Below are 21,323 nucleotides of genomic sequence, written 5' to 3'. Positions count from 1 at the left end.
CCTCCCCCTACATTTGTAAACCACTGAGAGGCTTGGGTTTCATTACATTTGTATTAAATATTGGTTTTACTTTGAAGCTTTTCAGTGTTATTGAAGTATAACTGAGAAGCTGATATATTGTAAATATGTAAGGTATATACAATATTTTAATAGAGATATACATTGTGGACTACAATTGAGCTAACTAACATATATATAATTTTACATAGTTTTTCTCTCTCACTTCCCACCTCCGTGTATGTGTGTGTGTGTGTGTGTGTGTGTGTGTGTGTGTGTGTGTGTGTGAGAGAGAGAGAGAGAGAGAGAGAGAGAGAGAGAGAGAGAGAGAGAGAGAGATTTTAGATATCTTCTCTTTCCTTGGGTGTGTCAGTTAAGCTAAACTGACTACAAATACGTGACTTTATTTCTAAGCTCTCCACTCTCTTCCACTCATGGACACATCTGTTATCAAGTCTGGATCACATTGTTTAATCACTAAAGTCCTGAAGTATATTTTGAAATTCGGTACTGCAATGCTTCTGGCTTTGTTCTTTTTGCTCAGAGTCACTTTAGGTAGTCAGGATCACATGGCTACTCCATGTGAATTTTGGAATTCTGGAATTTTGGAATTTTGCCAAGTACTGTATTGAATCTGCAAGTCACTGTATATACCATGAAATTTTTAAAAATAATAATTTTCAGACCCATGAACCCAGAATATATTTTTATTTAATTATGGCTTCTGTTTTTCCCATCAATATTTTATTGTGCATAGAAAGTACACAGGTCTGCTACCTCTGTAATTAAATTGATTTTCAAGTATTTTATTTTATTCTTAAACTACTATGAAAGGAGTTACTTTCTTGCTTCCCTTCTCTTTCTTCTTTTGTTTTATTTAGGTAATTTTGTTGGCAGTGCATAGAAATGCCACTCATTTTTTTATGCCATTGATTTTTATATTTTATCTTTGTACCCTATAAATTTAGTAGTTCTAGAAGTGTGGTGGGTGAGTCTTCATGGCTTTCTATAGCAATCCCGTCATCTTCGGTGCTCATTTACCAATCGCTTCTATTTGAGGGCATCTGTGTTCCCCTGGCTAGTTTTGGCTAGGACTTCATCACTATATTGAATAGAGATATGAAAGCATTCACATATTCTTTTTTCATTACTCTCATGTATTTTTTATTTTTGCTATACCTTCCAGTTATCAGAATTATGGACTGTAAATTTACTGTGAATACAGTAAAATCCACAGCACAAAGACAGCTTATTGGCAGAAACTATGTACATTATTTTTAAATTATATATAATTCTAACTCAGTTCATAAATTAGCTTCTGCACAAATAATTAAATTAGTTTACAATTTCTGCCTATAAGGTTATATTTCATGTAATGATAGTTATGTTTACTTTCCCCTCAATCTCACTCTTCCTTCTTAAATGTGTTCTCTTCCACCTCACTGAGCTTCTGTGCATTTTGAATTCTCCTGGCAACTCACAGGCCTCTAAGTCCTGTGGTAGGCTGCTATAGCTTTATTATTTTTCTTTAATGGTATTCAGTTTGGCTGATTCCTTTTTATGTAATTCATCATTTACATCGACCTGTACCTTTGAAGAAACAAAAACTTCCTTCAGTCCTTAGGTCTTAGATCTTTGATATGGCATGGTTGCCTTAAGGATCACAATCAAATATTCTTAGAACCAGCGCCATGACTGCTTGCTGACATCTCTTTTTGGCGATTCAGACATGGGTTCTCAAAGACGCCACTCTAACTTTTCCTCCCTGCTTAATAAAGGATCTCTCTGTGAAAACAGGTGTTTGGGTGTGGTTTTGCCTAAACCACGGCCCAGGAAGGAATCCCCCTGGAATAGAAAAGGGGATCCTCTTACATGTGTGGTCCATGGTTGGACTAGACTAACGCAAGGGGACTGGGGCTTGCTCCAGGGTGCAGAACAGATATTTTACTTGGCTTGCAAATGACTGTCACTCCCTCTAAAGTCTCAAGCAGGACTGTTGCTGAAAACCGAGAGGGTTCTGGGTCAGAAAGTATCAAAGCAATCTGAGGCTATGAGGCCCTGTAACCAAGCTGTAGGGTTGCTTCAGGATCGAAGACAGAGTCAAAGTTTTAAGCCCACTTCCAATGCTTACATCCCGGAGTTCAGCCCGCTGTCAACCTGCGTGAGAGAAAGTGAAGTCAAGATTTAAGGCTATTCCAGGGCCCTCCGAGGAACTGAGGCTGGCACGCCTACCCTAAAGAATACGCTGGAAATGACTGCTGCTCAGGCCTAGTATGGCAGAATTGCTCTCAGACCACCGCTGAGGGGTTGAGATCTGGGTCCTTCGGGTTTGCTTTATGCCTGGAGTTTGTAAAAGTGCCCCTAGAGATCTATCCAGACAGGTCTTAGCTGTTCTGTGCAGGAGGGGTTACTATTGGCGTAGAACAACCTTCGGCGCCTTTTCGGGAGCTACTGCAGTGCCAGGGTTGATAGGCATGTCCTAGAGACCAACGTGGGCACACTTCCCTCTGCATCTATGTGCAAGGATGACCATGTCACCCTATACCTGAGAAGAGCCGCGGGTAGTGTTAGAGTGTCATTTCAGGATCTGCAGTTGAGACTAGGTGAAGCAGACCTGTCTCCGAATTGGCTGGATGCATGTGAACTCACTGCTGGTCCCTTGACAACGCTTGTGGCATTAGACTAAAGCCACAGAAGGCTTCTGCCAAGGTTACAGGGGTCATGGGGCCATTTCTAGGTCTGGAACTTGAACCACACTGTGACACTGGAGCAAAGTGTGTTCACTGAAATCACCCTTCTAGATCTCAGAGCTTCTGGCTGTCACAAACTCTTACTCAAGCCCCTAGGCTTCCACTGAAGTGCTTTTGTCTACAAATTACCTACAGGCACATGAAAGAGGACCACCACCTAATGAACCTCCTGCAGAGGTCTAGCCTTCTGTGTCTGGTGACAGTCACTGGTGATTAGAGCCATAGTCTCTTTGTGTTGTTTTCCTCTGTCTGCTTTCACACCATTTTCTCTATTTTCAAAATATTTATTTTATGTCTTTTCTCTCCCTCTCTCTTCTTCCCTCTCCCACCTCCTCCCTTCACTTGCCCTCTCCCAGTCTCTCTCCACAGGCATTTTGTTGTTGTTGTTGGTTTTTTGTTGTTGTTGTTGTTTTTTTTTTTTTGTGGATGTCCTTGAAAGCCAGAAGAGGGCATCAAATGCCTTGGAACTGAAGATAGGGGTAGTGTGAGACTCCTGACATTCCAACTAGGAACCCAAATCTCATCTTTGCAAAGGTAGTGCACACTGATAACAGCTGCACCATCTCTCCAGCACTGTCTATACTTTTTATTAAGAAGAATATGGTTATATGCCTATGTGGTTTTCTTCTTATATTTCCTCTGTTTATACTTCTTTCTTTTATTCTAAGAGTCGATAAACTTGTTTTTCACCAAAATCTGAGATTTTGGGTTATTTGTTTTCTTCTGGCACTTAACTGATTCCAAGGTCGGCCAATGTTCCAATTACAGTTTCAAAGTTCTCTCTATTATAATGAGAAGTTGTTTCTTTTTATCTAATTGACTCTACTAGAAAATCCAATTAATTAATTTTTAACTTAAAACAAGTTTTTCAGTAAATGATTCCCAAATACAAGTTCTATTTCTCTGCTAAAGATTCTTTTTGCTTCTCTTTAGCCTACTTCTCTTCAGTCCTTAAACAGCTCTCTAACATTTATTAAAATTGTTATCTACTAATCACAATCTTGCTCATCAATTTTGCCCACTGATGACCTGTTTTTCTTGAGAGTAGTCATATTTTCCTTTTTTTAAAACCTAATTTGTTTTAATTTATATCATTTCCACTCTTCCTTCTTCCCCCTTCCAACTCATTCCTCCTTTAATCATTGCTTCACACACAGTCCAATATATGTATTTAGTGTGGCCTGTGTTTAAGTGTTTAGGGATGACCACTGGAGATCGGGTAAGCTATAAGGAGACTCATTTATGATGCTCTCCCATAAGCCACTACTTTCTTATAGCAGTGGTTCTCAGCCTTCTTAGTGCTGTAGCCCTTCAGTACAGTCCCTTATGTTGTGGTGATACTGAACTATAAAGTTACTTTTATTACTACTTCATAACTGTAATTTTACTACTGTTATGAGTTGTAATGTATGTGTTTTCCAATAGTCTTAGGTGTCAAAGGCTAGCTTTGACACACAGGATAAACTGAGGTGGGAGGTAGAGTCGGTGAAAGAAACCAAAAGCTTGTAGCTTTTTTGATGAAAAGTAAGAACTACCTATCTTTGGGCACAAAGATAAGTATTTAGCACGCAATTAGAAGTTCTACTAGTTTAGGATAGTAGCATAAGTAGGTTCTCCTCTAAGGTCTATGCGATTATCACACACAAGTAGTTGGCCACGTTTATAGTCCTAGGCAAAATTCACCCCTTAAGTATTCCTTACATCCAACTAGGCAGCTAGTGTTTGCCCACAAGATGTAAGTGCCACTATTGTACCTTGGGAGCATCTTGCTATGCTAGTTATTGTTGTGGCTTGCAAGATTTACAGCTGGGTAGGACTACTGAATGCTTTCCTTCCTTGGAAGTTTACTTAGATTCAAATATTATGAGATCTAGTCCTCAAGGAAGAGTCTTTCAGGTCAATTCCAGCTCAATTCCTCTAAATTTTGTGTCTGAAACCTGTGGTATCTTCAGAAATAGGGTCTGACTATGAAGTCCTGGTGGAGTGGGGCCAACTGAGGGCAATGGCAGTATCCTACCTTATTTACAGAGTCTCTTTTATTCCCCTGAACAACAACTCTGGAATATCTGTAGCATCTAAGTGTCTATACGTCTGTGTTTCTATAGCGTCTGTGTGTCTGTGGTGTGGAAGATGGAATCCAGGACCTTACATATTCTGGAAAGACACTCCAGTACACACTCGGCTGTAGTAATTCAGGTTTTGTGCTGAAAGGTTTTATGTTTCAATTTGGACTTCTGATTTACTTTCTCTCTCCCTCTTCCTGTCTTTCTCTGTCTTTCTCTCTCTCTCTCTCTGTGTGTGTGTGTGTGTGTGTGTGTGTGTGTGTGTGTCTCCTTCTCTGTCTCTTTCTGTGTCTCTGTCTCTCTCTGTCTGTGTCTGTGTCTGTGTCTGTGTCTGTGTCTCTCTGTCTCTCTGTCTCTGTCTCTCTCTCTCTCTCTCTCTCTCTCTCTCTCTCTCTCTCTCTCTCTCTCTCTTGTCTCTCTCTCTCATTAGCAGGCAGTAAACTTATTGACAGGTTCTCTTTTATCTCCCTTTTTGAGCTTTCTCCATACAAGGAGACATCCATTTAATCTTCCTCCCTTCCATGTGAAAATGTCTCCAATTTCTGTTTGCTTTAGTACCTCACTAGTACCTTCAGAATTAATAAAGAAAAAGTTTATAGATGATTAATCATTGATATGTGCTGGAATGTTGATTTGCTTGTTTGTCTCTTTGTTTTTGAGATAGGATGTACCAGTTTGAATGAAAAGGGCCTGCATAGACTCATAGGGAGTGGCTCTATTAGGAGGTGTGGCCTTGCTGGAGTAGGTGTGGCATTGTTGGAGGACATGTATCACTGGGGTAATCTTTGAAGTTTCAGATGTTCAAGCCAGGCCCAGTGTTTCACTCTCTTCATGCTGCCTGTCCATCTGGATGTAGAGCTCTCTCACTTACCTCTCCAGCATCATGTCTGTCAGTGTGCCTCCATGCTTCCCACCATGATGACAATGGAGAAACCTCTGAATTGTAAGCCAGTCTCAATTAAATGCTTTCTATTATGAGAGTTGCTGGGCTCATGATATCTCTTCACAGTAATAAAACCCTAACTAAAACACAAGGACTCACTATGTAGTTCTTGGTGGCCCAGAACTCACTATGTAGAATAGGCTGGCCTTTAACTCATGAAGCTATTCCTGGCTCTGCCTCTTGAATGCTGGAATTGAAGGCATGAACCAATACATGTGGCCTCTGAATGCTAATATTACAGAAACAACTCTACTGCTATCATTCTGTTCATTGCTATGAATTATTTGATGAATCTCTTCTAACCTTCGGCATGTATTGTCTGTGTGTAAATTGTAACTAAGTCCCATATGCTATTATATAATAAAATGTCTTAGGGGTCCTCAGAGTAATATGAGCAGGTATTTGGAGTTGAGCCAGACCACCAGCTCATGTCTGAGCTTTGTTCTCCCTCAGACCTTTGTTGCTGGCTGGAGCAAGACATGTTGACTGTAGAAATAGAGACAGGATTTGCAAAAGAGCTGGAGCTATTCCCAGGATAAACATGTGGTAGTGAGCATAGTGACTAACAGCCAAGAACTTACACTCAGGTAAAACTAGTCTCAAATGCCCTTTCTGTCTATAGTGAGCTTGGTCAACTGGCTGGATTCTTAGTGTTAACATTCACATTGGTAAAATGGTCATGATAATAGTAACATCTACATAGTCTTTTATGATGTGACTTGACTCATGCAGAAGAATTAGAATACATTTAAGTTATATTGTTTGGTCAGTGTGGTGGTTTGGGTGAGAACGGCCCTTGTAGGTGTGTATTTGAATGTTTGGTTCCCAGTTGGTAGAACTAGAACTGTTTAAGAAGGATTAAGGAGCTGTGGCCTTGTTAGAAGAGTCAGGTCACTGGGAGTGGGCTTGGAGACTCCAAAAGCTCACATCAGGCCCAGAATCTCCCCTAACTCTGCTCTCTGTCTCTTCCTGCCTGCCAGCGTGCCTGCATGCCTGCTGCCATGCTCACTACCATGGTGGTCAAAGACTCTATTGTTGCCTGGAATCATGAGCTCCAAATTAAACACTTTCTTTTATAAGTTGCCTAGGTAATGATGTCTTATATACATACACATATACATATATACAAGACAGTCAGTGAAAAGAAAAAAAATGTCCTGAGGCTTTACTATATGTTTAAATAAGTCTGTGTTTACAATTTCTTTGCAGTAAGAGGCAAAAATAATCAGACTAGGGATGTAGCTCAGTAGTAAAGTGATGGTCCACTAATTGCAAGACCTTGAGCAGTCTCCATAACTGAGATAGAGAGAGAAAGAGACAGAGACAGACAGAGAGACAGAGACAGAGAAAGACAGAGAGAAAGAGAGACAGACAGGAAGGAAGGAAGGAAGGAAGGAAGAAAGAAAGAAAGAAAGAAAGAAAGAAAGAAAGGAAAAGAAAATATTAAACAGCCATGCAGAGCCATCAAGATGGCTAGTGGGTAAGTGTGCTTGCTATGCAAATTTGATTACCTTAGTTTGATCCCTGGAACCCATATAAAAATTTAAGATCTGATGCCACATATCTGTAATTCCAATACTTAAGACCAGATGGTGCCGGGTGTGGTGCCATACACCTTTAATCCCAGCATGTGGGAGGCAGAGGCAGGCAGATCTCTGTGAGTTCAAGGCCAGCCTGGTCTACAAAGTGAGTCCAGGGCAGCCAAGGCTACACAGAGAAACCCTGTCTCGGAAAAAAAGAAAAAAGAAAAAAAAAAGACCAGATGGACTGCAAAGACAAGGGAATTGCCTGGAAATTTAGAGGCCACTTATCCTGAAGGATTCAGCCCAACAAAAACAAGAGACTGACTAACACAATAGGAAAGAACTGACTCCTGATGTCATCTGGCATGCACACACACGTGCATATTCACATATTTCATACAGGCGCTCATGCACACACAGGGGGCAGGAGATAAGCTTTAAATAATGAACATTTTAAATCTCTAATATGAAGGGTATTGATGTGATTACTACTTGCTGGCTCTTAGGTCAACTATCTGTCTGTGTTGATGAATACACCTAAACAAGTAAACAAACAAGCAGAAATACTATTTCTTCTCTCTTGCTATTCATCTCTCCTTATAATTAGCAATAGCAGCACTCTTAACCCATGCCAGGCCCTCCTCTAAGTAGTGTACATATAACTTATAATTATCACAACTATCATAGGAGTCAATACTATTGTTCTCATCTTCAAATGGGGAACTAGAAACAGTTGTATAGCAACTACAGAGGATCTATACAGAACCCAGACTCTACTCTCTGCATCTGGGTCGAAGTCTCTTTGTAAACTGAGAGCTGCTGTCTGAAAAATGCTTTCTGTGTGCTGGGTGTTGGGAATTGTCTTCCAAGCTGTAGTCCACACCAAATCTGAGGTGAATGAGGAAGCCATTGGTGCCTTCTTATGGGAACAACAAAGATTCAACTACAGGATAATTTTGTAGAGTTTCAAAGACAACACAGATCTGGTTGATAAGAATAACCAGGCAACAGAAAGACAATGAAAAAATTTTTAATCCAAACCATACTCATTTCCTCAGAGAAGAATAGCTTCGGTAAGCCAACTCATATGTATTTCCTTGGGTGAAAAAACTAAAGCCAGAAACAGGCACATCAGAAACCATAGAACCAGAATATTTTGAGAGAACTCAGTGGAAAAATTAACTTCAGAAAAAATATCATTAAAGTCCTGTCCTGCCTTGTATAATGTCCTCTGTGACTCTGAGAATGTTCTAGAACAGCTTCAGCATGTTTCTTTGTGTATAAATCATGACCTGCTGTGCATCTCATTGCAGAACACAGAGCTCCCAGGTTTTTGTCTGTTGTCTTTTGTCTGTCTATCACTGGGCATCGAAAGTTCTGGAGTGCAATAGCCTTGTTTGGCCCATTCATAGCCACATCTGTTCCTCAAAGATGCTCAGTAAGTGTGTGTAATGAGTGAATGAATCACAGGTCTTTTGTAGGATTACAGAAAGTAGTCTGTATGAAGGACCAGGATGGAGATGCCACTATGCAAGGTCACCTAGAAAAGATGCCCGAGAATGTCTCTGCCACTTTATGATGTCCTGTTTCTGTGCAGTTTCCAGAAGAACTGAATCATAAGAGGGTAAAGATTAGTGAATATTCCATTATGTACCCAAGACGGTAAGTGATCTGTGATCCCCCTGGAGTTCTCTGTCTAGAACTTCAGGTCAGTGACTTTAGGCTAACAAACAGCAGGCATGTTAATGTGGAGGAGGAGCCTTCAGATCATCCTTTCTTAACTGCAGACCTTCTTGTAATGGAGCCATAGAGGGACAGAAACTTTCACAGTGCAACTAAGCTGTTCAAGTGTATTCAGACAGTCAGGCCCTCAGGCCTGTCCTCTTGGCCTTGTATTACTGTGGAAGCTCAGCAGACACCTGCTAGGTCCAGAATGCCCCTCTCAGGTTCTACTGCCTGATCCGGCTTCACTTTCCAGAAGGAACCACCCCTTCCACTTCTCTTTCAGTGACTTTTGCACTGTGGTACTTTGGATATTTAATTTGTACTTTGCGGTGGCCAGTCACCTCACCTAGCCATCTTCTGGAAGCACAGCCTACCCTGAGCTTAAAATTTCACCATAAATCAATCATTCAGAAAGGATGAGATCCACCAGGTTTGCCCCCCACTTTGTCTTCTTTGGTGGTAACTTTAAGCCAAGGCATTTCTATCCGAGGTTCAACAGAGGCTAAAAGGGTAAGAGTGTTGGGAAATCCAGGCCAGAACCCTGGAGGCCCTCTATTCTCCAACAGTACCCCCAAAATCAGAGCAATAGAAAAGGACTGCTCCAGGCACTGTGTATGGTCGCCTTCGTTAAACAATCAGTGCAATGTCAATATTGAGCCTCTGTCTAAATTCCTGGGTTGAGTTCTCTACTGACTAACATAATCCTTTCAATGATCTCATAGAGATAAGCTTACAATAATCTCGCCAACATCATTTATTGATGAGCTGCCCCAGATCAAAGATGTTATGATTTACCCAGGGTTTCTTCTTACAAGTGGGAGGTCAGTGATTTAAGCCTTAACCTTTGGAACTACAAAGTCCCTGACTTCTGCACATACACAGAATTGTTTGTCTTAATTAGAATTAAACAGCCAACAGAATCTATCACAGTGTGTTATGAGCCTCTCAAGAGTTACGTATTCCAACACTAACAAGCAAACAAAATCCTTAGTAGTTATCATTTTTATTGTACAAATGACATGAAGAATGGAACAAGGGGCTCAATCAGGAAGAGACAGGTGCTTCACGAGAGCTGAGGCTCACAATAAGATCTCTATGCCTCTGGGACATGGGTCTCAGCTTTGAAGGTGTGTGACCCTTCAGCTTCAGAATAGATGAAAATGATGGGGAGCAACTTAGCTGCAGAGAACTTATGAAGACTCCACTTTTCTTACCCTGCCCCACCTTAAGTAGCACGTGAGAACTGGGAAGGTTCTGCACAGTCTTTTTCCCTAGTTGACTGCCCCTGCTGGAAGCCTGCACTGTTTTCTGATCTCTTGGCTAAACATCTCCACCCCATCCCCCACTCCTCAGAGCATCATCCAATTCCCGAAGTATCTGTTTAACAGTCTCCTCGGCCAGGGGACAAGTTCCACAGCTCTGTTTACAGTCCTGGGAAGGACTGCACACAGAGAACAGACCCTACACGTTTCCTCTCCTAGTCATAGCCTACCTGCATTCTGCACAGTACCAGGTAAGACAAAGCCACCCCCATCCCAGGGTGTGTGTGTGTGTGTGTGTGTGTGTGTGTGTGCGTGCCTGCACATGAGTGTCTGTGTGTCTATGTGTATTTACCTCTTTCTCAACAGCCTTAAACCTGAGAATCCAGTCTTAAGTTCTGGGAACACCATTTACAAATTATGCATCCTTGGCCAAAGCACTTAACTTCTCTGACATTTCCTTTCTTTAACTGTAATATAATGATGAGAATGTTGGTTAGACGGATATCTGGACACATACATGAGCTGTGTTTAGCATTGTGGCTGGCTCACAGACAGGGACTGGTGTGCTTGGGAGTGAATAGAGAAGACAGGAGAATCACTGAAAGAAATGTTTCTGTGCAGAGTGTTCACTTTCTTTAAAGTGAATTCCTCTAACCTGGTAAAGCTCTTGCTGAGCAAGCATGAGGATGTGAATTTGATCTCTAGTACCCATACAAAAGTTCAGGCATTGTGCTCTGTGGCATGAGCCTTATGTTTGTTAGCTTTTTGCTGTCTTGACACAAGCTAGGTCATCTGGGAAGAGAGAACCTCACCTGAGAAAGCACCTCTATCAGGTTGGCCAATAGGCAAATCTGTGGGGGACTTTTCATGATTAATGATTCATGATTCATGTGGGAGGACCCCCTGTGTGAGTTGCACTGTGGGTAGTGCCACTCCTAGATACCTTGCTCATTACTAAAAATAAGCCAAAAAAGCAGCATTCCTCAAAGTCCCTTCCTCTGTTTCTGTTTGTGCTCCTGCTTTGACTTCCCTCAATGATTGAGCATGATCTAGACATATGAGCCAAATAGGCCATGTCTTCTTCAAGCCGCTTTTGGTCATGGTGCTTATTACAGCAATAAAAAGCAAACTATGTCATCCCTATAATCCCAGTGCCAGGAGTCAGAGGCATAAGGATCCTGGGGGCTCAACAACCCTCAAATCAGCCAGCACCAGATCCAATGAGAGACCTAGTCCCAAAAACTAAAGCAGAGACATACTGAGGAAAATACTTGATGTTGCCTTCTGACCTCCACATGTATGTGCATGCACATACACAAACACATACACACACACACACACATACATACATATATATATATATATATATGGTGTGGGAAGAGAAGATTCAGAACTGTTGGCAGTTGAAAGGTACCTCAACATTTTTAAAGTCTTAGAATGTTCTAGGCTCAATGCTGGCCAAGTGATTATGCCACTAAGTATTATCAGAATCAGGGTGGTAAATATCAGTGCCCCAAACCACAGAACTGGTAGGTGGTAAAGCCAAAGCCAAAAATCAAATCCTGACTCTGCAACTCTAGGTTCCACAAGAACAAATTAAACGTGTCAATCTATTAAGTAACATTTTGTGTCCAATGCCTTATTGAATGCATTTGATTCTCAAGGCACTGTACATGTCATTCTAGAGTCCTAGGCCTAGAACACCTCAAATACACTTGGCCAAATTGCTTGCAGAATATACTTTAAAACACTTCAAAACACCAGGCTTTCAAACCATTTCATAATGTCTTCAGAGTAGAGTCCAAGAGAGTAGACCTTCCTCCAGTGAATAGGATCTAAAAACACATGTGGAATAATAAGTGTTTCATAAATAAAAGAGAACTTGTTCTATGATTCTGACATTCTTTAGACACAATAGATTTTTCTCTTTCAAGCTTTCACCTCCCATTTGTTGAAATATGACAAAGGAAGAATCTAACATTGTGTTGACTACTTAGTGCCCAACAACAAACACTTTGATGGATAGCTATATATTGATGTATATAGATAATAGCATTGGTGTAATTGTTGCTATGTAGATATATAACTGCAGAGAGTGATAGAGATGAAATTTTAGGTATTGATACATAGTTCCAGAATAGATGCAGCTACAGAGAAAGATCTGCACCTCAGGAAGACAGACAGAAATACATAGACCCAGGTGTCTCTGAACATTGTAATATGCATTAAAGTCTGCTCTGCACCATCTAACCCAAACACCAATCCCTGCTTCTTCCTTCTAACCCTGTTGCAGAAGTTAAGACACCATTTCTTTAGGTCAGGCTTAATTACTCCATCTCTCTGCATCTCCATTTGCTATGTTGACTCTAGTAGGCTGGAAACTATTGTCCAGAGGGGCAGAGGGGCAGAGGGGTAGAGAGGCAGAAAGGCAGAGGGGCAGAGAGAAAGAAAGGCAGAGGCACAGAGAGACAGAAAGGCAGAGGGGCAGAGGGGCCTTGGCAACACTGAGAGCCACAGACTGAATAGCGCCAGGACCCTTGCTGCCCTCATCTCCATGTCTCTGGGCATCAGTGTCATCTATTTCACATGATAGAAATCATAACCTCAGTGATCTCCCCCAAATTTTCACTCTATCTCTGTCCCAATGGGAGACAGTCTGACCTATTCTTTGGTACCAAACACACATGTGTGCATGCATACACACACACACACACACACACACACACACACACACACACACACACTTCTGAAAGGGATGGTGATTGCTCTAGCTTGTGTTTAAAGATCACAGAGATGATTATTCAGTTTTGGGGGCATAGGATTTAGAGGAAGATATGACAACTTCCATGGACACATCAAGACTGCAGTTGACAGCAAGAAAGGTTTCCAGAGTAAAGATAACTTGTAGTATGGGACAGGATTTTCAAAAGGGATGGCCTGGCCACATGGCTACCACCCTGGAATCAAATCAGAGGAAGTTTCATGAGTCCCTCATGATTATGCTTCAGTCTAATGTAGCAGCCACAGCCGTTCCCTGGCATTTTATACCTTGTGGTTCCTCAGCTGGGTAGAGAAATCCCCATCTGAAGCAAGAGGTAATAGTTCTAGCGATGGGTCAGGATCATACATCAGTGCTGTACAGAGAAGGCTCCTGCAGGTTGATTGGCATGTAAACCATCTCTTCTCTAGACATGCAATGACTTGAAGGTTCTGTGTCTCTTGCCAGAGGACTGCCTCAATATGCAGTGGCAGAAGATGTTCCAGATTCCACGAAGCATCTGCAAATTCTTCCACAGTTTCTTCCTGAGCCCTCCCCAGCTGCATGCCCGGTCTTTTTCAGAAGTTAGAGCTCAAAGATGGAATGACTATGATTCACCTGAGGAATTTAACTTTGCAGGCGATGTGCTGGACTACTGGGCTCAAATGGAGGAGGTACGAGGGCGTGGTGATGAAGCTACGGGAACTGGGGTGGCCTAGTGGCTTTATCTTACTCTAAATAGGTAAACAGACACAGAGGGGCTCGTGGATTCTCTCGAGATACAGAGGGACCTCCAGCTTCTTCAAGGCTTCTGTGTAGTGGGAAAGGCTTACACCTGAGAGCTAGATTCCTAGTTTGGATATTGTCTCATTTTTCTAAGCCTTGGTGGGTTTTTTTCTTCCTATGAAATGAGGGTAAATTTGTTTTTAAAACTCACTCATACAGTGGGTAAAAGTATTTGATGCATGTTTGTTCTGCAAGCAAAGTTCTAACTGTCAGGTTCGTGGAAGCCTGTGTTCTCACCGTCAGTTAGTAGGAGTGTCTAACCAGAATTCAGCTCACCACATTGACTGTAGGCCATGCCAAGATAAGGGAAAGACTTTCAGGATATGCACAGAAGCGTTTACCGCACTGATCTAAATCAAGTAACCTGTTACCCTATGACGGTGGCAAGTCTCCCTGTGTCCTCCATGTCAGGTACAAACGTTAGAGTAGCTTCAAGAAGACTCTTCGGGAGAAGTAGTCTCTGTGGCCTGCACAGACACTATGCATCTCTGCAGAAAGTCCACCTTGGTAGTCTTTTCCCAAAACATAGATTAATAGAAAAGTAGCAGTGACGCTGGGGGCTTTGCTATATAGGTATGACATTTTGAGGCACTCAGCCCTAGCTGACAAGCCCTGCAAAGTGAAAACTCACCCAGAACCCATCTTTGTATGGAGACAAGAGCAGCTGTAAATATTACGTTCCCCATGAGGCCAATATGATCTCCTTCACCATCGTCCTTTCTCCACTATCCTGTTCCCTCAGAACTTTCATGACAATGCAAAACAAACATAAATAAGCAAACAAAAACAGCCCTGCCATGGAGAACATGTTTCTGTTCCATGTCAGCCATTTTGCATTTGATCTTCTGCTTTTCCCATTTTCCAGATGAGGAAAGTGAAGATCTGAGAGCTTAAGTGGCCTGCTGGAACCTCCTATCTATCTAATAAACAGGGGAACAGGATTTGGAGCCAGGCTGACTGATTCCACAGTCCAATATTTAGCCTAGTCTCACCACATGAGAGGCCAAAGCACCTCTGCATCACAGATAATAAGTGGGGTTTCTTCTTTGCCCAGATCACAGGTCTAGTTAAGAGCATTGGAATCATAAGATGGGGAAGGAGAAGGCAGTGATAATAAGGCATTGGTATTATTTTGTTCCATGTTTTCTCCACGAAGTTCTGTTTAGTAAGTTCACACACCAGCTTCTGGGATTAACAACCAAGTACATCATCCTGTAGGAAAGTCCAAGGTGGCTGGATTTCATAACATCATAGTCAGCCATTGTCATTTCAAGTGTAACTCCAAACCACCTCTACCTCCCATCCCATTAATATCCAAGTATCTTGGCTCTATCTGCTTCAGTGTTTCTAATTCCCTCACTCATGGTTAGTAACTCAGACCCATTCACATTAGCCCATGGTGACATTTTGTGTCTTGCACCTAGTAGTCCTTCTGTAAACACTTTTGGGATGACTTAGCATAGGGTCCTTCTTTGTTAGCACTCCTGGGGAAGCTGCAGCTTTCCATGCCACCTCTTGTGAATTACTAGCAAGCATCACTCAGAAACTGATCTGCAGCGCAATCAACAGCACTGCCCAAACTGCCAATGTTTATTCCACTCGCTTTTCAACACATTTAATTTGTAAGATAGAAGATGGAAATGTAATGTATTTGTGTAAAATCATCTTGGGTTTGGGGAAATCACTCATTAGAAAACAAAGAACAAAATTAAGCCGTAAGCCAGGCAGCACAGTCCATGGGTGGGATGCAATTGCTCACTAAGGCTACAAATTTACAAGCCCGGCTGTTCTTGGAAATTAAAGCCTATATTACTATCATATCCTAAGTCATGGCCATTCTATTTATATCTTTAAACCCTTTCAATGGAAAGTAGATAGATAATAGATAGATAGATGGATAGATAGATAGATAGATAGATAGATAGATAGATACATACATACATACATACATACATACATACATACATTGATAGATACATAGATAGATACAAAGATGATAGATAGCTGCTATTGAGTCCTGAAGCAGTCCACAAATGTATTCATGAGAGTTCACATTCACATCAACTTGTTTCCATTCTGTCTCTTACACACTTCACTCATTCATTCAAAGAAATAAAGACTTGATAAGTACCTAGTATGGGAATAAGACAGTAAATGAAATAGACAGTGCTCCATTTTGCCTACCATTTTCTGTTACTTTTTTCATGCTGTCCTTTGTCACTTTGTGTTAATTGAGTTTCTGTGGGAACACTTGTAACTTTTTTCTCCGTCTTTTATGTGTATTCTATAGATATTTTTCTTGTGCTTCTGTAGCAACAAGAATCTATTTTTACTTTCAACAGCTTGGTCTCAGTCACATAAGAAACCCTACTCCACAGCTCTGTCCCATTCAACACCAACTGTATGTTCCTTATACTGCACATTCCATCTTTTTTTTTTTTTGTACACACTTTAACGTGGGCTTGTCGCTGTCTTTTAAAGACAACTAAAGAATGAAAGCAGAGGCCAGTGAGAGGACTCAACAGGGAAAGGCACTAGCTGCTGCCAAACCTGGTTCAGCTGCCAGGATCCACATGGTAGAAGAAGAACATGGAATCCTGACAGTAGTCCTCGGACATCCAAGTGCATGCTGTGGTGTGCACACCCATAAACACACATGCACATGTGCACAGATACACACTTACAAATAAGTAAATAAATAATCATATTAGGTTAGTTTAAATGATAGTAGAGTTACAAGCCGCAAGTATGACAATAATGGTTTCATGTTCTTACGTGTCACCATGTTTAGAAGAAAACACTGTGTTTTTGTGCTTGTTAATTTCCAGTTCCTTTCATTTCAAGGTCAGGACTCCTGGCATCTCTTGTAAGGCAAGTCTGGAGGTGATGAATTCCCTCCTCTTTGAATTATCTGTGAATATCTTAATTTTCCCTCACATTTGAAAAAAAAAGTTAAATAATTGGTAATTGGTTGTTCTTTTTCGGCCATTCAGATCAATCCTGTGCCTCAGGCCTTTGCATTTTAACTACAATTCACAGGGGTTGCTTTGGGCTTCTCCAGGAATTGAGCTGTTCCTATTAGATTATGCAGGTCTTTCCTCAAATCCAGCAGTTTGGGGGCCATTGTTTCTTCAGATAAGTTGAATGGCTCTGTCTTCTGCTGAGACAACTACTTTGTGCCAAACACCAATGTGGTTTATTTATCTAAAATTCATTGTCATTTAGGCAATGTTGTTGTCACCATTTCATGGATATGAAAACTGAGGTGAAGAGAGAGACTTGTTGTTTATGTGAACCTAGAATGGACAAAAGAAGAAACAGAATTGTCTGTCTTCCATGGGAAGCTTGAAGGGTGTCTGTGGTCATGTGGGTGTGACTCGGGGGCAGTCCCCAATCCATTCCCAACTTCTCAGATGGGATCTCAGTGTGCTAGGCTCACACTGGAAAGTGACTATGGAAGTCACTTGACCTTTTCCTTGAAAGCAGGAGTAACGCTTGGTATTTTATCTTAACTAGGAGGGCAAGAGAGGCCCAGGTCCAGCCCTGTGGTGGGTGAGTGGCCAGGGAGATGAAGTAAAGTGGAACTTCAGAGAGCTGAAGGCCTTGACCTGCCGCGCTGCCAATGTCCTGGAGCAGACTTGCGGCCTGCAGCAGGGAGATCGTCTTGCCTTGATTCTGCCTCGAGTGCCCGAGTGGTGGCTGGTGACAGTGGGCTGCCTTCGAACAGGTCAGTGATTGACACGGGACCCATCAGATCTCAGTGCTGGGACAGTAGGTGTCATGGCTGCAGCTTGGTACAGACGAAGCTCTGGGGCTCCAGCCTTGGCTTCTGTGCTGGAAGCAGAGAGGAAGCCCCTACCGCCACCTCTGAGGACAGATTGCTCATCTGGAAGCAAAGCGTTGTCTCTTCCCCATCCTTCCTTATTCCTCAAGGGTGCCTCTCCCGCTCACATATCTTCACATGCCTTCCTCCCTTTCCCCAAACATTCCACTGTTAATATCATGCCTCCTGAACAGAATACTTCCTGTGTTCTCTCAGAATCTGTGTGGATATTACAAAATCTACAAATACTAGGTAAGCCCCTCCAAGCAAAGGAACATAAAAATCTGCTAAAACCCAAGATGCTTGCTTTGCAAACTCACAGCAAAGCTATGACACAAGGATGGTATTGGTGCACTATAGTTACCCATACACGAGTAACAAACATTACCCAAGTGATATCCTTTAGAGCCCGTTCCTCCTTAAATCCAAATGAGAATCGTGCATTGTATGTAGTTGTCAGCTTTCTTCCATCTGTAGTGTTTTCAACTTTCCTGCATGGCAACAACATTTTTAAAACATCAAAGCCAGTTGTTTTGCAGAATACAGCTCAATTTTTGGACCTACAATTCTTTATTTGTAGCACTTCTCAGCCTAATTGCACTTGGCTATAGACCTACAAAGCAAGGTTATGTCTTCCTAAGTGCGTGTGAAGGGGTCTTCTTCCCAGGAGGTGTCCCCAAGCACTGGACGTAAATATTCCTGATTTCTCCTGCATGATGCTGTGAATCTTTTTCCCCAGGAGATGTTTATATGGTTTGGCTCTGCAGAGGTAGCTTCCCTCCCCACACAACACAATATTTTTATACACTATTTGGAAATTTCCTATAATGCACCCCAATAACATTCACTTCCGAGTCCTTCCCCCTCCCCCGTCACACACACACCCTTGGGAGCTACCCAAAAAGAGATGGAAAAATACCAAGTCCAATTTGTGTTGCCCATACACTTACTGGAGCAAGGCCAAACTCCTAGTGGCAAGCCCCTTAAAGAAAATTGAGTCCTTCTCCACTCCCACTCCCACCCTGACCCCCACCTCACCTCCACCAGAAGCCATCAGCTCTGAAGAGATACACTTCAGGATCCCTATCACAGTCTCTAAGAGTTCTCGTCAATGGCTTCCTGTCCAGACTGTTTTTTCTTCCCAGGAAGTGGAAGGGCAGGGGGAGTTGTCACAGCAGCCTTCTACAATAGTGGGCCTATAGGGAGGTTTTTCATTTGTATCAATATATCTATGTGTTAATAATTAAAAATCTCATGCAGAGATTTACCTTCCTTTTAAAATTTCTTATCCATGTTTATGTATAATTTAGAACCCACGTGGGGCTTTGTATTTCAGACTTTCATTGCTGTAGCCAGTAGTTGAGAAAACATCAAGTTAAAGGCAAAAAGGTTTGTCTTGTCTCATGATTTCAGCCCATGGCCACCTGCCTCCATTGCAGCCTGAGGTGAGGCGAATCATTACGGGCACATGTGGTAGGTCAGAGTCTTGCACCCACCTCATGGGACCAGGAAACAAGACCCAGGAGGCAGGAAGAGGCCAGGAACAAGACAACCTCTAATGACTAACTCCAATAAAGACCCACTTCCCACCACCTCCCAAAAGCTAATCCTATTATAAGTCCATCTACAGACTAATCCAATGGTTAGCCCACATCCCTTGTCATCCAAACACCCTTCACCATCCCTGCTCTACCAGCTGTGGATCAAGCCTTCAACATCTGAGCCTTTGAAGGGATATTTCATGCAAACTGTGCAGGACTCATGGATTCTCATCTTGCAATCACTTTCCTCTTCTCATCATGCATATTCCTGCCACATGCCTTCTCCTCCCTCCTTCCTGCTTCTTCCCTTCCTCTCTTCTTCCCTACTCTTCATTACCTAACAGAACACAATGTGGAACCAAGAGCTACGACTTTGCAAAGGCAAAGAGAACATAGAGAAGAAAAACTATGTATCTGAACTAAGAAATGGCTAGTTGAAGCCCGAGGCTACATAGCTGAGTCAGTCCTCTGAGGTGAGCAGAATTAAAGAAGGCTAGAAGCAAGGAGAGGTGACACAATAATGGGTTCCCCACATGTAAAGACTCCAGTCAGGACTAGCATGCACACACACACAAACACAGAGGTGCACATGAACATACACAACATACACACACATATGTGCACACATGTGCACACACATACATGAATACACATAGCCATTTTTAAAAAGAAAAAATAAAGAAGGATATAGGAAGATGAAGAGTAGAAGGTGCATTCAGTGTCAGAACAGGGAGTGGGGTATCTTCCTAGAGACAGGGTGCATAGGTGTTTGGGCTGAGAAGAAGGGTAGATAGAAATGGCCTGTGCTTTGTGGTCTTGGGGTGGTAGGGAGATTTGGATCAGGGCATCCAAAAAGGATGTGATTTCAGTGAGGCAGCCAGGCTTGAACCCACTGCTGGTAGTTGTGCTGGTATTAATAAAGAGAACATACAGGAATGTTCATAGTACAATGTGGCTAAACTTGAGGTAAAAGGAACAGAGGACATTCAAGATGGCTTCAAGGAACTGAAGAGGAAATGGGGCAGGTAGTGTTGTGATGCTGCCAGCCCTAAATACCAGCAATGTTGTCTTCACAGGCACAGTTACTTTATCTGGCTTAAATGTGTGCAATCCAAGGTCCATCTACCCTCTGTTTGGACTCATCTAGACTAGAAAGGATTAAGGAAGAGCCTACAATTTTTGTGTTCCTAGGAATCAGTTGGAGATCCTATTAAGATTCAGATTATGTCTGAGCAAATTTAGCACAGAGTATGAGATTCTCTATCCTCCATGGTGTAGATGTTGGTGGTCTATGGACCATACTTTGCACAGTATTGTGGGAGTTCTTGAGAGATGAGCCAGCCCTAAGTCCATGGATGTGAAAGCAAGCCATCCTTTCTCATCCCCAGGGGTCGTCTTCATGCCTGGGACTACCCAACTGAAAGCCAAAGACATCCTCTACCGACTACAAGTGTCTCAAGCCAGAGCCATCGTAACCACAGGCAGCCTTGTGTCAGAAGTGGACTCTGTGACTTCCGAGTGTCCTGCTCTGAAAACTAAGCTGGTGGTGTCTGATCAGAAACATGAAGGATGGCTTAACTTCCAGTCATTGATGAAGTGAGTTTTGGTCTCATACAGTTTCTGAATATAGAATTGGGGAAGAGACCCCCTACCCCCAAGCACTACAAGACAAGTAACTAGCACAAGAAGCCTTCCAGACTGGATGCTAGAAGCCCCCTTCCAAACCATGCCATACCTCTTCTGTGAATCCCTGGGCTTCTTGCACATCCTCCTTGGTTTCGTTGGCCCTTATTTAGTTCCTTGTCTGAAAAATCAGGAAGTTGGATTTCCATGTTTTGTCATTGAAGTACACCCTCCCTGAGGCCAAGCGAAGGGACATTGTAATTAATGTCAGAGGATGAGTGCATTGCATATCCTATGTTGATAAGAAACCCTTTTACATATAAAAATGCAGATATGAAGAGGTTTAATGAAAGTGAATTTTTAGGGTGAAAACAGCATAAGGACTGTGTGGTGGTGTATGGATTCAATTTGAGCACGCAGAAGGAAGGAGAGATGGATCTCTGTGAGTTCAAAATCTTACTGGTCTACATAGCAAGTTCCAGGACAGCCAAGGTTACATGATGAGATCATTTCTAAAAACCAAGCAAGA

General features: G+C 42.2%; 1 protein-coding gene across 2 annotated transcripts in view; it reads left to right on the top strand.

Annotated features, from left to right (window-relative positions):
- ACSM1 (acyl-CoA synthetase medium chain family member 1) overlaps positions 1-21,323 on the top strand; it is a 47,185-nt gene that overhangs the window by 2,686 nt on the left and 23,176 nt on the right. Inside the window, exons 1-4 of one of the 2 annotated variants that reach the window (XM_084767364.1) lie at positions 10,329-10,514; positions 13,490-13,695; positions 17,324-17,534; positions 20,560-20,767. In XM_084767364.1, coding sequence (XP_084623490.1) covers positions 13,504-13,695; positions 17,324-17,534; positions 20,560-20,767 — 611 coding nt within the window. In that variant the 5' untranslated portion in view covers positions 10,329-10,514; positions 13,490-13,503. Of the gene's footprint in view, positions 1-10,328; positions 10,515-13,489; positions 13,696-17,323; positions 17,535-20,559; positions 20,768-21,323 lie in introns of those variants that run through there. The other variant, XM_084767365.1, reaches the window with a different exon arrangement.

The sequence above is a fragment of the Acomys minous genome, assembly GCF_964271855.1.
Source record: "Acomys minous genome assembly, chromosome: 2".
In the NCBI taxonomy this organism is placed as follows: domain Eukaryota; kingdom Metazoa; phylum Chordata; class Mammalia; order Rodentia; family Muridae; genus Acomys; species Acomys minous.
This window is presented reverse-complemented; position numbering and strand designations above follow the sequence as displayed.